At 39.2% G+C, this 14,783-nt stretch overlaps 1 protein-coding gene across 6 annotated transcripts in view; it reads right to left on the bottom strand.

Moving 5' to 3' along the window:
• Positions 1-106: 106 nt before the first annotated feature.
• Positions 107-14,783, bottom strand: part of LRRD1 (leucine rich repeats and death domain containing 1) — a 36,960-nt gene continuing 22,283 nt past the window's right edge. For 3 of the 6 annotated variants that reach the window (XM_054559501.2, XM_054559497.1, XM_002818216.4), the window contains 3 exons: positions 5,504-5,665; positions 1,349-1,466; positions 107-332 (listed from right to left, as the gene is read on the bottom strand). In XM_054559501.2, the coding sequence (XP_054415476.1) occupies positions 146-332; positions 1,349-1,466; positions 5,504-5,665 (467 nt within the window). In that variant the 3' untranslated portion in view covers positions 107-145. Of the gene's footprint in view, positions 333-1,348; positions 1,467-2,695; positions 2,829-5,503; positions 5,666-14,783 lie in introns of those variants that run through there. The other 3 variants (XM_054559500.1, XM_054559499.2, XM_054559498.2) reach the window with 2 other exon arrangements.

Here is a 14,783-nt window from a genome sequence, read left to right as displayed (position 1 = left end):
TAGTTATAAGTTGTCATCATTTCTTAAGAATGCAAGAAAAAAGATGCAATTCTCTTGTATGATAAAGTGAAGTGAAATGGTTCACAAACACAGTTTCAATCATAAGTGCATCAAAAGTTTTCAGTTTTTATTATTGATCCACTGGTTAGAATTTAATTGCACGCGTAAAAAGATTTAAAGCTGTTATTTTGTCCATAATTTCATATGCTCCTATCATAGTTAGTGCTCGAATTAGTTGATCTCTTAAATCAGCAGCAGTTAGTGATAACTTGTTACTTTGTGTTTTCCATATAACAAGTGCTTGGTGGGCTCTCTCACTTAATGAAACAGTGCTGAAAAACATTATTAATAATATTAATAGTTAAATATTTATTAACGTTTAATATATTTAAATTACTAATAATTATTTGAATTGTCAATTAAGAACATTGCTTTAAACTCCTGTAATATTGTATATCTAGGTTTTCGAACCAATTTTACCAGACTGAAGTGAGGATGAAATTAATTGGTGAAGAGAATCTGTATAAAAATTTGGCATGGAGCTTGGGACATAGAAAGTGAATGTTAGCTCCAGCCCATCCCTTGTCCCGTTATAGAAAATCAACAATTCAATTTACATTCAGTTCTCAAGACCTCAAAATCATAATTGTGGGTTATTTCTAATAAACCAGTATATTACTGCTACTATACCGTATGTTTTTTTTTTTTTTTTTTTTTTTTTTTTTGAGACAGAGTCTCGCTGTCTCCCAGGCTGGAGTGCAATGGCGCGATCTCGGCTCATTGCAAGCTCCGCCTCCTGGGTTCACGCCATTCTCCTGCCTCAGCTTCCCGAGTAGCTGGGACTACAGGTGCCCACCACCACACCCAGCTAATTTTTTGTATTTTTAGTAGAGACGGGGTTTCACCGTGTTAGCCAGGCTGGTCTCGATCTCCTAACCTCGTGATCCGCCCACCTCGGCCTCCCTAAATGCTGGGATTGCAGGTGTGAGCCACTGCGCCCAGCTACTATATGCTTTATAGCTTGATCTCACTTGATTCTCATGACAATTCTCTTATATGAGTATATTCATTTTACCAGTGAAGAAACCAAGTCATCAAGAAGTTAAAGGACTTGCCCAAGGTCACAAAGCCAGTTGTGAGTAAAAGTCAGTCTGTCCTCATAGCCTTTGTTCTTTATTACGTTATATGGCCTTCCAATGTGGATCACAAACATGTAATAAACTAAAATCAGCTTTCTACAGCAAAGTAGAGATTGTGTTAATATGAATGTTTCAAAACCATGCAATATCAACATGATATACATCAGAATGAAAATAAATTTGTACTAAATGCTGTCATTTATACATACCTCTTTGTAGGCATATCAGTTTCTGAGTTTGCCAGGTTTAGTTTTTGACATAAAAATTCAAAATTGGTTTCAGTGATGTTGTTGGCAACTATCTTGAATATCTTCTCTAAGATTTTCTCTACGTTTGAACATAAAAGAAAATGTATATCTTTTGAAAAAGATAATCTATTTTGAGTTCATATTATATCTAGTTTTCTTATTTCTGTGCTTCTATGAAATGTATATGTTAAGTAAAACTGAAAATGACAATGCTGGCCGGGCACAGTGGCTCATGCCTGTAATCCCAGCACTTTGGGAGGCCAAGGCGGGTGGATCACCTGAGGTCGGGAGTTCGAGATCAGCCTGACCAACATGGATAAACCCCGTCTCTACTAAAAATACAAAAAATTAGCCAGGCGTGGTGGCACATGCCTGTAATCCCAGCTACTCGGGAGGCTGAGACAGGAGAATCACTTGAACCCAGGAGGCAGAGGTTGCAGTGAGCCAAGATTGCGCCATTGTACTCCAGCCTGGGCAACAAGAGCGAAACTCCGTCTCATAAAAAAAAAAAAAAAAAAAAAAAAAAAAAAGACAATGACAATGCGGATCTAAAATATGAACTGAAATTTGAAACATTTGACATTTGTTCCATTTTTTTTCTAAAATCTGAAAAATCCAACACTTAAAATGGCTGTTGAAAAGAATATTTATAAGCAACTTTTTTTTTTTTTTTTTTTGAGACAGAGTTTCACTCTTGTTGCCCAGGCTGGAGTGCAATGGCGTGTGATCTGGTCTCACCGCAACCTCTGCCTCCCGGGTTCAAGTGATTCTCCTGCCTCAGCCTCCCAAGTAGCTGGGATTACAGGCATGTGCTACCACACCCGGCTAATTTTTTGTATTTTTAATAGAGATGGGGTTTCTCCATGTTGGTCAGGCTGGTCTCAAACTCCTGACCTCAGGTGATCCGCCCACCTCGGCCTCCCAAAGTGCTGGGATTACAGGCGTGAGTCACCGCATCCAGCCTATTTATAAGCAACTTTAAAGTGACTTTCAAGCCCTTTAATTTCTCCAGGATTTGAAATGCATTTGACTGCTTCCTTCAATTCTGGCTTTTTTATGTGTGTGGGTGTGTTTTGTTTTGTTTTGTTTGGTGGAGAATATGGGCAAAAATTGTACGTGCTTCTTTATGTACCAACTTCAGAAACTAAATTCACATCTACTATAAATATGGTGTATAAGTGCATATTTTATATTCAAGTCAATTATTTAATAAGTTGGCTGAGCAATTAGTGATTTTAGTTTTTTTAATTAAAACTTCCAGCTAATTTGAACAATTAGCTGGAAAAAATCCCATTTTTTCTTGACGAAGGTACTGTGAGTTTTTTCTTTTCTTTTTTTTAGACAGGGTCTCACTCTGTTGCTCAGACTGGAGTGCAGTAGCATAATCACAGGTCACCGCAGACTCGACCTCCCGGGCTCAAGCGACTCTCCCACTTCACCCCTGCAAGTAGCTGGGACCACAAGCATGTGCCGCCATGCCTGGCTAATTTATTATTTTTAATTTTTATTTATTTACTTATTTTGAGATAGAGTCTGGCTCTGTCACCCAGGCTACAGTACAGTGGCGGGATCTCATCTCACTGCAATCTCTGCCTCCTGATTAGCTGGAACTACAGGCGCCTCCAGATTAGCAATTCTCCTGCCTCAGCCTCCCGAGTAGCTGGAACTACAGGCACGTGCCACCATGCCCAGCTAATTTTTGTATTTTTAGTAGAGATGGGTGTTTGGCATTTTGGCCAGGCCAGTCTCAAACTCCTGGCCTCAAGCTATCTGCCCACCTCAGTTTTTAAAATTTTTTGTAGAGACAGGGTCTCACTATACTTGATCTTAGCCAAAGGGCCGAGAAGCAATAGAGTCTCACTATATTGCCCAAGCTGGTCTCGAACTCCTGGGCTCAAGCAATCCTCCTGCCTTGGCCTCCCAAAGTCCTGGAACTACAGGCGTGAGCCACTACCCCCAGCCTGTGAGGATTTTCAGAACTCAAGATGTACCATCCCGCATCATCAAATATGTTCTATTTTAAAAAGTTTTATATATACTCTCTTAGGCTATATTTCATGCTATAATATATATAAAATTCCAATCTTCTAAGTAAAAGTTTAAGAAAAAGCCTCCATTTGTTAATTGCAGAATAAATACATCTCCCATGCTGATTTCTCTCTGCCCTCACTGGATGCCAAGCCTGCAATATGATGGCTCCTTGGGCGTAGGGAAAGGAGATAAATGGCTGAAATTCTAAGCCCTTCTCTAAAGTACTGTACCTAACAGAAATACTTTATGGATCCTAGAAAACCCCTAAAATCTTTATTCTATAGAAATAGAATTACCATAAAAGATCCTTTCATTTTTTTAGATGGAGTCTCGAACTGTCACCCAGGCTGGAGTGCAGTGGCGCGATCTCGGCTCACTGCAACCTCTGCCTCCCGGGTTCAAGCGATTCTCCTGCTTCAGCCTCCTGAGTAACTGGGATTACAGGTGCCCGCCACCATGCCCAGCTAATTTTTTATATTTCTAGTAAAGATGGGGTTTCACCATGTTGGCCAGGCTGCTCTCAAACTCGTGACCTGATGATTCACCCGCCTTGGCCTCCCAAAGTGCTGGGATTACAGGCGTGAGCCACCGCACCTGGCCAAAAGATCCCTTTTTATAGTAACAAGACAATCAACTTGCACAGTAAGTTAAAGAAGACAGCTACTGTGGCTTTTAATTTTATATTTTAGGTTCCTTTATCAATAAAGCCGAAGTCTTGCAAAAGCCTCTAAATGATAGCCATGTATATGGATGTATATTGTGACTTTAAGGACTAAGCAATTTTTCGTGACTGTCTCACTATGAAATTACGTTAGTACAAGCTCCTGATTATGTAGACAAGATACATGATAGAATGATCTGAGGAGATAGATTTTGGTATTCCATTTCCCCAAATCTGGATCATAACTGATTGTTCTCTTGCATTAAATTAGAGGACCAAAATCTGGACTCATTCTGACTAGTGATGAAAAGTGGCAAATCAGAGTCCTAGGGAAAAGCCTAACTGTTGGGAACCCAGCCCCAGGGAAAGAATTGGACAGTGAAGATTCCCTCCCAGACACTTGAAACCAGTCTTCATCTAGTCCATTTTAAAGAAAATGGGCCTCTTGTCAGAAATAATCAGACATACAACAGAGAGCTCAAGGACAGATGGGATAAAGACTATCAAAATATTTCAGACAGATGGTCATAGTGGGACTGACTGCCATCAGTGGAATGGCTCCATGGACTTCCCTCAAGGCCAAATGTATTTTATTTATTTATTTATTTATTTTTCTTAAAAATAGAGATAAGGTCACACACTATGTTGCCCAGGCTGGTCTGGAACTTCTGAGCTCAAGTGATTCTCCTGCCTTGGCCTCCCAAAGTGTTAGGATTACAGGCATGAGCCACCACACGCAACTCCAAATGTCTTTTAGAACAACTACATTTGGTAGAACAGATTGGAACTGACAGATTTATGTGTGGATTTTGAGTCTGGCCACGATTTCAATGAAACACCTATTGAAGGGCATTAAGGTCAATAGGGTAGGAAACGGCCCACCCCTCCTCCACTTGGATTTGCCTATTTTCAGTGCCTCAATTTGTATGGACCTGGATTACATAATCTGAATTATCAAAACAAACTCCTAACCTTAAGAAAAGAAAGATGATCAATATTTTCATATCTCTGCCAGATTGAAAGCCTCCAATTAAAGCAAACCATCTTTTAATTCATATCAGATTGTGTCTTGTGGCTGGGTGTGGTGGCTCACGCCTGTAATCCCAACACTGGGAGGCCAAGACAGGAGGATTGCTTGAGCTCAGGAGTTCAAGACTAGCCTGGGCAACATAGTGAGACCCTGTCTCTACTAAAAGATTAAAAAAACTAGCCAGGTGTGTTGACACACGCCTGCAGTCCCTGCTACTCAGGAGGCTGAGGTGGGAGGATCACTTGAGCCCAGGAGTCCGAGGCTACAGTGAGTCGTGATCATGCCACTGCAGTCCAGCCTGGGTGTCAGAGTGAGACCCTGTCTCCAAAAATATTAAAATAAAATAAAATAAAAAAGAAATGAATTGTTAGATAGTCAATCACTCATCACCTACCATCTCTTTCATCTGCCCTCTGTAGATAGCATGCAATTGTATACAACTGTTTTCCTTTACAGATTTCCATTGGAGGTCTCAGCAAAGGGTTGTCATCAAAATTTATCTCCTTCAGTGAAAAAAGATTGTAGATAGCACTAGGTAGAGCTGTCAGATTATTTCCTAGTAGAAAAAAATTAGAACTGAATTACATCTTTCTATAAAAGAAAACTATGGAGACAAATAACATCTGTTATGTCTTGCTGGCAAAGTACCAGAGGACCCTCACAATGCAGCAGGTCATAAATTATTTCTGATGTCCACATGCTAAGAGCAAAAAAGAGTGTTTATAGAAAGACAGCTCTGGTTCCTTTCTCTCCTAGGGGTGGCAAAATGAGACAGAGACTATCCTCTTTTAATACAGCAAAGAACTTTATAGAGTGGATGTGATGGTAATTTTTAAACTAAACTATTTAGCATAATTTTAGATTCATAGAAATGTTGCAGAGATTGTAGCAAGTTCTTCTGCATTCCTCATCTAGCTTTAGTTTCTCCTAATGTTATCTCACATTATCATATTACATTTGTTTAATCTAAGAAACTAGTATTGGTACATTACTACTAAATACACTTCAGATTTTTTTGGATTCATTAGTTTTTCCATCAGTGTCCTTTTTCTGTTTCAGGAAATCTCATTGTATACATTTATGTCTCATTAGTCGCCTCTGGTTTGTGATAGTTTCTCAGTCTTTCCTTGTTTTTCATGACCTTGACAGTTTTAAGAAGTACTGGTTATGAATTTTGTAGAATGTACCATAACTTGAATTTGTCTGATATGTTCTCATTATTAGACTGGGGTTTTGGGTTTTCGGAAAGAATACCACAGAGGTGAAGTGCACTTATCACATTATATCAGAGATACCTCATATCCGCATGACATCACTAATGATGTTAAATTTTATCTCTTGGATAACACAGTCTCTGCTAGCATTCTCCAAGATAATGTTGTAATTTTTTTCCTTTCCATACTCTATTCTTTGGAAGTAAGTCACTAAATCTAGGCTACCCTCAAGGGGGAGTGGGAATTAAACTCTACCTTCCTAAATGTAATTTTTTCAATACCATCCTAATCCAATGTAAACCTAACAGAAAAAGTAAAACCGGTGGTTCACGCCTGTAATCCCAGCACTTTGGGAGGCCGAGGTGGGTGGATCACCTGAGGTCAGGAGTTCAAGACCAGCCTGGCCAACATGGCAAAACCCCATCTCTACTAAAGACACAAAAATTAGCTGGGCATGGTGGCGGGCACCTGTAATCCCAGCTACTCAGGAGGCTGAGACAGGAGAATTGCATGAACCCGGGAGGCAGAGGTTGCAGGGAGCCGAGATAATGCCATTGCACTCCAGCCTGGGAGACAAGAGCAGAACTCCGTCTCAAAAAAAAAAAAAAGAAGTAAAACTGTGGTAAAAATGAATTTGTAGTCATTTAGAGAGGCCTAAAATTTGCCTTTATATTATTTATATATTTTATAGTTATATTATTTATAAATATAGATAAAGGAACCTGGTTCCTTTTAGTGAATAATCGTATTTAGAAACCAAGATCTGGATACAATGTTTCTGGGAGTGTGTGTGTGTGTGTGTGTGTGTGTGTGTGTGTGTGTAAAATATATTTATTATAAACCTAGAACTTTATATATGTATATATACACACACATACATGTATAACATATATGTTATAAATCACAGCACATAGTCTTTAGGGTCTGACTTCTTTCACTTAGCATTACAACAATATCAGTGTTGTTGTGTGTATCAATAGTTTTTTTCTTTTTAATAATGAGAAGTATTCCATTATATAGATGTAAATAATTTATCCATTTAATACATAAACGACATTTGAAGAGCTTCCAGTTTTGGCAATTACAAAGGAAGCTTCTCTATACATTTGTACTCATTTTTTTGTTGAATATGTTTTCATTTCATGTAAAAGAGTAGTTGAAGTGAGACTGATGGTTTGTATGGTTAAGTGTATGTACAACTATATAAGAAACTACCAAACTTTTCTAAAGGGTTGTACCATTTTGTATTTCTTTCATCAGTGTATCAGAGTTTCAGTTACTTGTATTTTGATAGCTTTTGGTATTATCAGATTTTAGCTATTCTTTTTTTTTTTTTTTTGGATGGAGTCTTGCTCTGTCGCCCACGCTGGAGTGCAGAGGCATTACCTCGACTCACTGCAACCTCCACCTCCCGGGTTCAAGCAATTCTTCTGGCTCAGTCTCCTGAGTAGCTGGGACTATAGGTGCGTGCCACCACACCAGCTAATTTTTGTATTTTTAGTAGAGATGAGGTTTCACCATATTGGTCAGGCTGGTCTCAAACTCCTGACCTCGTGATCTGCCTGCCTGGGCCTCCCAAAGTGCTGGGATTACAGGCGTGAGCCACCGCGCCCAGCCTTATTTTAACTATTCTAATAGCAATATTTCATTGTATAGTTAATTTGCATTTCTCTAATATGACTAATAAGTATAGTATTTCATATGCTTCTTTTCTTTCTTTTTTATTTTGAGACAGAGTCTAGCTCTGTCACCCAGGCTGTAGTGTAGTGGTGTGATTTCAGCTCACCTCAGCCTCCGCCTCCGGGGTTCATGCAATTCTTGTGCCTCAGCCTCCTGAGTAGCTGGGACCATAGGCACAAGCCACCATGCCCAGCTAATTTTTGTATTTTTAGTAGAGATGGGGTTTCACTATGTTGGCTAGGCTGGTCTTGAACTACTGACCTCAAGCGATCCACCTGCCTCAGCCTTCCAAAGTGCTGGGATTATAGGCGTGAGCCACCACACCCGGCCTCTTATGCTTATTTTTCATTCATATAGCTTCTTAGTAAATTATCTGTTCAAAATTTATACCAATTTTTATTAAGTTGTTTGACTTTTTAATTTTGTTTTTAGTTTTTTTTTTTTTTTTTTTTTTTTAGTATTAAGCAAATATTTTCTTCCAATCCATGGCTTTGCTTTTCATTCTTTTTTTTTTGTTTTATTATTATTATTATTATGATGCTTTAAGTTTTAGGGTACATGTGCACAATGTGCAGGTTAGTTACATATGTATACATGTGCCATGTTGGTGTGCTGCACCCATTAACTCGCCATTTAGCATTAGGTATATCTCCTAATGCTATCCCTCCCCCCTCCCCCCACCCCACAACATGAAAAAATGCTCATCATCACTGGCCACCAGAGAAATGCAAATCAAAACCACAATGAGATACCATCTCACACCAGTTAGAATGGCAATCATTAAAAAGTCAGGAAACAACAGGTGCTGGAGAGGATGTGGAGAAATAGGAACACTTTTACACTGTTGGTGGGACTGTAAACTAGTTCAACCATTGTGGAAGTCAGTGTGGCGATTCCTCAGGGATCTAGAACTAGAAATATGATTTGACCCAGCCATCCCATTACTGGGTATATACCCAAAGGACTATAAATCATGCTGCTATAAAGACACATGCACGTGTATGTTTATTGCAGCACTATTCACAGTAGCAAAGACTTGGAACCAACCCAAATGTCCAACAATGATAGACTGGATTAAGAAAATGTGGCACACATACACCATGGAATACTATGCAGCCATAAAAAATGATGAGTTCATGTCCTTTGTAGGGACATGGATGAAATTGGAAATCATCATTCTCAGTAAACTATCGCAAGGACAAAAAACCAAACACCGCATGTTCTCACTCATAGATGGGAATTGATCAATGAGAACACATGGACACAGGAAGGGGAACATCACACTCTGGGGACTGTTGTGGGGTACTGGTACCAAAACAGAGATATAGATCAATGGAACAGAACAGAGCCCTCAGAAATAACGCCGCATATCTACAGCTATCTGATCTTTGACAAACCTGAGAAAAACAAGCAATGACATAGGCATGGGCAAGGACTTCATGTCTAAAACACCAAAAGCAATGGCAACAAAAGCCAAAATTGACAAATGGGATCTAATTAAACTAAAGAGCTTCTGCACAGCAAAGGAAACTACCATCAGAGTGAACAGGCAACCTACAAAATGGGAGAAAATTTTCACAACCTACTCAACTGACAAAAGGCTAATATCCAGAATCTACAGTGAACTCAAACAAATTTACAAGAAAAAAACAAACAACCCCATCAAAAAGTGGGCGAAGGATATGAACAGACACTTCTCAAAAGAAGACTTTTATGCTTTTCATTCTTTTAAAAAATGTATTTTGGGCTGGGCACAGTGGCTCATGCGTATAATCTCAGCACTTTGGGAGGCCAAGGCGGGTGGATAACTTGAGGTTAGGAATTTGAGAGAAGCCTGGGCAACATAGTGAAACCCCACCTCTACTAAAAGTATACAAAAATTAGCTGGGCATGGTGGCAGGTGCCTGTAATCCCAGCTACTCAGGAGGCTGAGTCAGGAAACCCCGGAGGCAGAAGCTGCAGTGAGCCTAGATCATGCCACTGCACTCCAGGCTGGGTGACACAGCAAGACTCTGTGGCAAAAAAAAAAAAAAAAAGATAAAAATAAAAAAATTTTTAAAAGCCTTTAGTCTTGCTCTTGTCAGCCAAGCTGGAGTGCAGTGGCAGCATCTTGGCTCACTGTAACCTCCGCTTCCTGGGTTCAAGCGATTCTCCTGCCTCAGCCTCCCAAGTAGCTGGGATTACAGGCACCTGTCACCACACCTGGCTATTTTTTGTGTGTTTTTAGTAGAGATGGGGTTTCACCATGTGGGCTAGGCTGGTCTCGAACTCCTGACCTCAGGAGATCCACCTGCCTCGGCTTTCCAAAGTGCTGGGATTACAGGCATGAGCCACCACACCTAGCCCAGAAGTTTCCAATTTTGATGAAAACCAACTTATCAATTATGTTTATTTGTGGATTGTAATTTCAGTGTTGTATATAAGAAATCCTTGCCAAGGTTTCGATTTTTTCACCTTTTTTTTTGAGACAGGGTCTGGCTTTGTCACCCAGGCTGGAGTGCAGTGGCACAATCTTGGCTCATTGCAGCCTCAGCCTCATGGGTTCAAGTGATCCTCCCACCTCAGCCTCTCAAGCAGCTGGGACTACAGGAGTGCACCACCATGCCCAGCTCATTTTTTTGTATTTTGTTTGTAGAGATGGGGTTTCCCCATGTTGCCCAGGCTGGTCCCAAACTCCTGAGTCTCAAGCAATCCTCACATATCAGCCTCCCAAAGTTCTGGGACTACAGGCATGAGCCATGACACCCAGCCTTTTAATATTTTTTCACTTTTTTTTTTTTTTTTTGCAAAACAATATTTTTCTATGTTCTTATCTAGAAGTTTTGTAGTTTTAGCTTTTAAATTTAGGTCTGTGATTCATTTTGAGGTAATATTTTTATATAGTGTGTAGGATCAAAATTATATTGTGGTTGTTTATTTGTTTTTGTTTTATTTTGTTTTGTTTTGGCTTTTGGACATCCAGTTGATCCAGCAATATTTGTTGAAAATAATGTTCTTTCTCTGTTGGATTACCGTAGTTCCTCCTTATCCATGGGAGATACCTTCCAAGACCCCCCAGCTGATGCCTACAAACCAAATACAGTATCAAACATGATTGCTGTCAATCAGAACACATCTGTTCATGTCTTTCACCCACAAATTTAATGCCTTTTCCTTCTTAACTAAGCACTTACCATGCACTGTGGCTGTAATTTTGTAGTTTGAGGTGCAAGCAAAATTAGCACAAATTTCTTTTTCCGTCTTCACAATTTCATCGATAGAATATTCATCCTTAGCGTAGATCGTAGCAACCTCATCATATGATTCTTTTCTTTCCAAGTTGAGAACTTTCACCTTTTCACTTAAAGGAAGCACTTTAAGGCTTCTCTTTGGTGTATCCAAATTGCCAGCATCACTACTCTTGTGCTTTAGGGCCATTAATAAGTAAAATAAGGGTTACATGAACACAAGCACTGTGATACTGTGACAGTGGATCTGATAACTGAGACTGCTACTAAGTGACTGACAGGCAGGGAGCACATGCAGTGAATGGATTCACAACCCAGATAGGACAGTGCGAGATTTCATCATGCTGCTCAGAAAAGTGCACAATTTTAAACTTATGAATTGTTTATTTCTGGAATTTCCCAGTTAATATTTTCAGACCACTGTTGACCATGAGTAAAACCATGGAAAGTGAAACTGTGGATAAGGGGGAACTACCATGGCAAAAATCAGTTGACCACATAGTGGGTATATCAGTCAGGGTTCTCTAGAGGGACAGGACTACCATATAGTGGGTGTATTAGGGTTCTCCAGAGGGACAGGACTAATAGGATAGATAGATATATAAAAGGGAGTTTATTAAGGAGTATTGACTCACACAACCACAAGGTGAAGTCCTGCAATGGGCCATCTGCAAGCTGAGGCACAAGGAAGCAAGTCCAAGTCCCAAAACCTCAAAAGTAGGGAAGCCAATAGTGCAGCCTTCAGTCTGTGGCCAAAGGCCCAAAGGCCCTAGAGCCCCTGGCAAACCAGTGGTATAAGTCCAAGAGTGCAAAAGCTGAAGAACTTGGAGTCCAGTGTTTGAGGGCAGGAAGCATCCAGCATGGGAGATAGATGGAGGCCAGAAGACACAGCCAGTCTAGTCCTTCCATGTTCTTCTGCCTGCTTTATTCTAGCCGAGCTGGCAGCTGATTATATTGTGCCCACCCAGATTGAGGGTGGGTCTGCCTCTCCCAGTCCACTGACTCTGATGTTAATCTCCTTTGGGAACACCCTCACAGACACACGCAGGAACAATACTTTGCATCCTGCAATCCAATCAAGTTGACACTCAATATTAACCATCATAGTGGATCTATTTCTAGACTCTCTATTCTGTCCCATTGATCCTTATGTCTGTTGTTTTGCCAATACTATCACTATCTTCATGACTATAGTTTTGCATAAATCTTGAAATCAGGTTGTGTGAATCATCCAACTTTGTTTTTCTTCTTCAAAATTGTTTCAGCTATTCTAGTTCCTTTGACTTTTTATATACATTTTAGAATTACCTCATTGTTTTCTGAAACAAAAAACTCTGCTAGGATTTTACTGGAATTTAGTTGAATTTAAAGATAAGTTTTGGGAAAACTGACATATTAACAATATTGTCTTCCAATTTATAAACACTATATATCTCTCTACTTATTTAGGTTTATTTAGTTTTATCTATGTTACAGTTTTCAGCATATAGATCTTATATGTAATTTGTTAGATTTATTTACGGTTTTGGTACCATTTTAAATTGTACTTTTAAAGAAATCAATTTCCAATCATTTCTTGCTAGTCTGTAGAAATATGATTGATTTTTGTATATAACTCTGTATATGGCAATCTTGCTAAACTTACTTGTTCTGTAGATCCTTTGGGATTTTCGACCTAGACAATGTGTCTCTATTATCAGAAATAATTTTTTCTTCTTCCTTCACAATCTGTTTACTTTTTATTTCTTTTTCTTGTGTTGTTGTGCTAGTTGGGATTCCAGTTATAACGTCAAAAAGAAGTGGTGAGAAAGGAGAACTTTACTTTAATCCTGATCATAGTTGAAAATAAATCATTTACCATGGAGTGTGATATTAGCTATAGGAGTTTTGCAGATGTACTTTTTCAAGTTGAGGAAATTCTCTTCTATTTCTAGCTTGCTGAGAGTTTTTTTGTTGTTTTTTGTTTTTGAAAATCTTGAATGGAAATTGTATTTTTTCATATGATATTTGCTTTTTTTTTTTTTTTTTTTTTTTTTTTGAGATGAGGTCTTGTTCTGTTGTCCAGGCTGGAATGCAGTGGCACAATCATAACTTACTGCAGCCTCAAACTCCTGGGCTCAAGCAATCCTCCTGCCTATGTCTCCCAAGTAGCTGGGATTACAAGCATGAACTACCACATCTGCTTACTTTGCTTTTTATACTTACAGTGAGAAGTTCACATGGCTTTTCGTAAGCCTGTTCAGATGGTGAATTACATGGATTAGTTTTTGAACATGACTCAACCTTGCATTCCCAGGGTAAATCCCACTTGGTCACAATATGATATCATTTTTTATATTGATGGATTTGATTTGCTTTAATTCATTAAGGAATTTTGCATCGATATTCAAGCAGGATATTATTCTGTAAGTTTCCAAGTAATGTCCTTGTCTTATTATGGTATTAGGATAATGCTGACCTCATAGAATGAACTGAGACATGTTTTATCCTCAATTTTATGACAGAATTTTTTAAATTGGCATTGTTTCTCCTTCCTTCCTTCCCTTCTTCTTTCTTTTCTTTCCTTCGTTCTTTCAGACAGAGCCTCACTCTGTCGCCCAGGCTGGAGTGCAGTGGCACAATCTCAGCTCATTGCAACCCCCACCTCCTGGGTCTAAGCGATTCTCCTGCCTCAGCCTCCTGAGTAGTTTTGATTTTGATTACAGGTGTGCCCCACCACACCTGACTAATTTTTTTTTTTTTTTTAAGTAGAGCCGGGGTTTTACCGTATTGGCCAGGCTGGCATCAAACTTGTGACCTCAAGCAATCTGCCCCCCTCGGCCTCCCAAAGTGCTGGAATTACAGGCATGAGCCACCATGCCCGGCCTAACTTAATGATTTCTTCTTTAAAATACTTGAAAGAATTCACCAGTGAAGTTATCTGAGCTAGAAATTTTCTTTGTATGAGAGCTTTTAACTACAAATTCAATTACTCAAATAGAATTAGGGCTATCTGTTAGCCCACAATGATATCTACCTCCTGTTACCCCCTTGTGTAGTCCCCTCCCACATTATACCAAGGTTGGTCTGTGTGATCAATAGAATAGAGCAGAAGTGATGTTATGTCACTTCCAAGATTAGGCTTTTAAAGACACTGCTCGCTGGGCATGGTGGCTCATGCCTATGATCCCAGCACTTTGGGAGGCTGAGGCAGGTGGATCACCTGAGCCTAGAGAGGTCAAGGCTGCAGTGAGCCATGATCCTGCCACTGTGCTCCAGCTTGGGCAACAGAGTGAGACCCTGTCTCAAAATAAGAAATAAATAAATAAATAAACAAATAAATAAAAATATATGTGTATATATGTATGTATATATGTATATATGTGTACATATATGTGCATATATATGTATATATGTGTACATATATGTGCGTATATATGTATATATGTGTACATATATGTGCGTATATATGTATATATGTGTACATATATGTGCGTATATATGTATATATGTGTACATATATGTGCATATATATGTGTGTATGTATATATATATATAATCAACGCAGTATTTG

This window comes from Pongo abelii, chromosome 6 (assembly GCF_028885655.2).
Source record: "Pongo abelii isolate AG06213 chromosome 6, NHGRI_mPonAbe1-v2.0_pri, whole genome shotgun sequence".
Taxonomy (NCBI): domain Eukaryota; kingdom Metazoa; phylum Chordata; class Mammalia; order Primates; family Hominidae; genus Pongo; species Pongo abelii.
The sequence above is the reverse complement of the archived record's forward strand: the minus strand, read 5'-3'. Positions and strand labels throughout refer to the sequence as shown.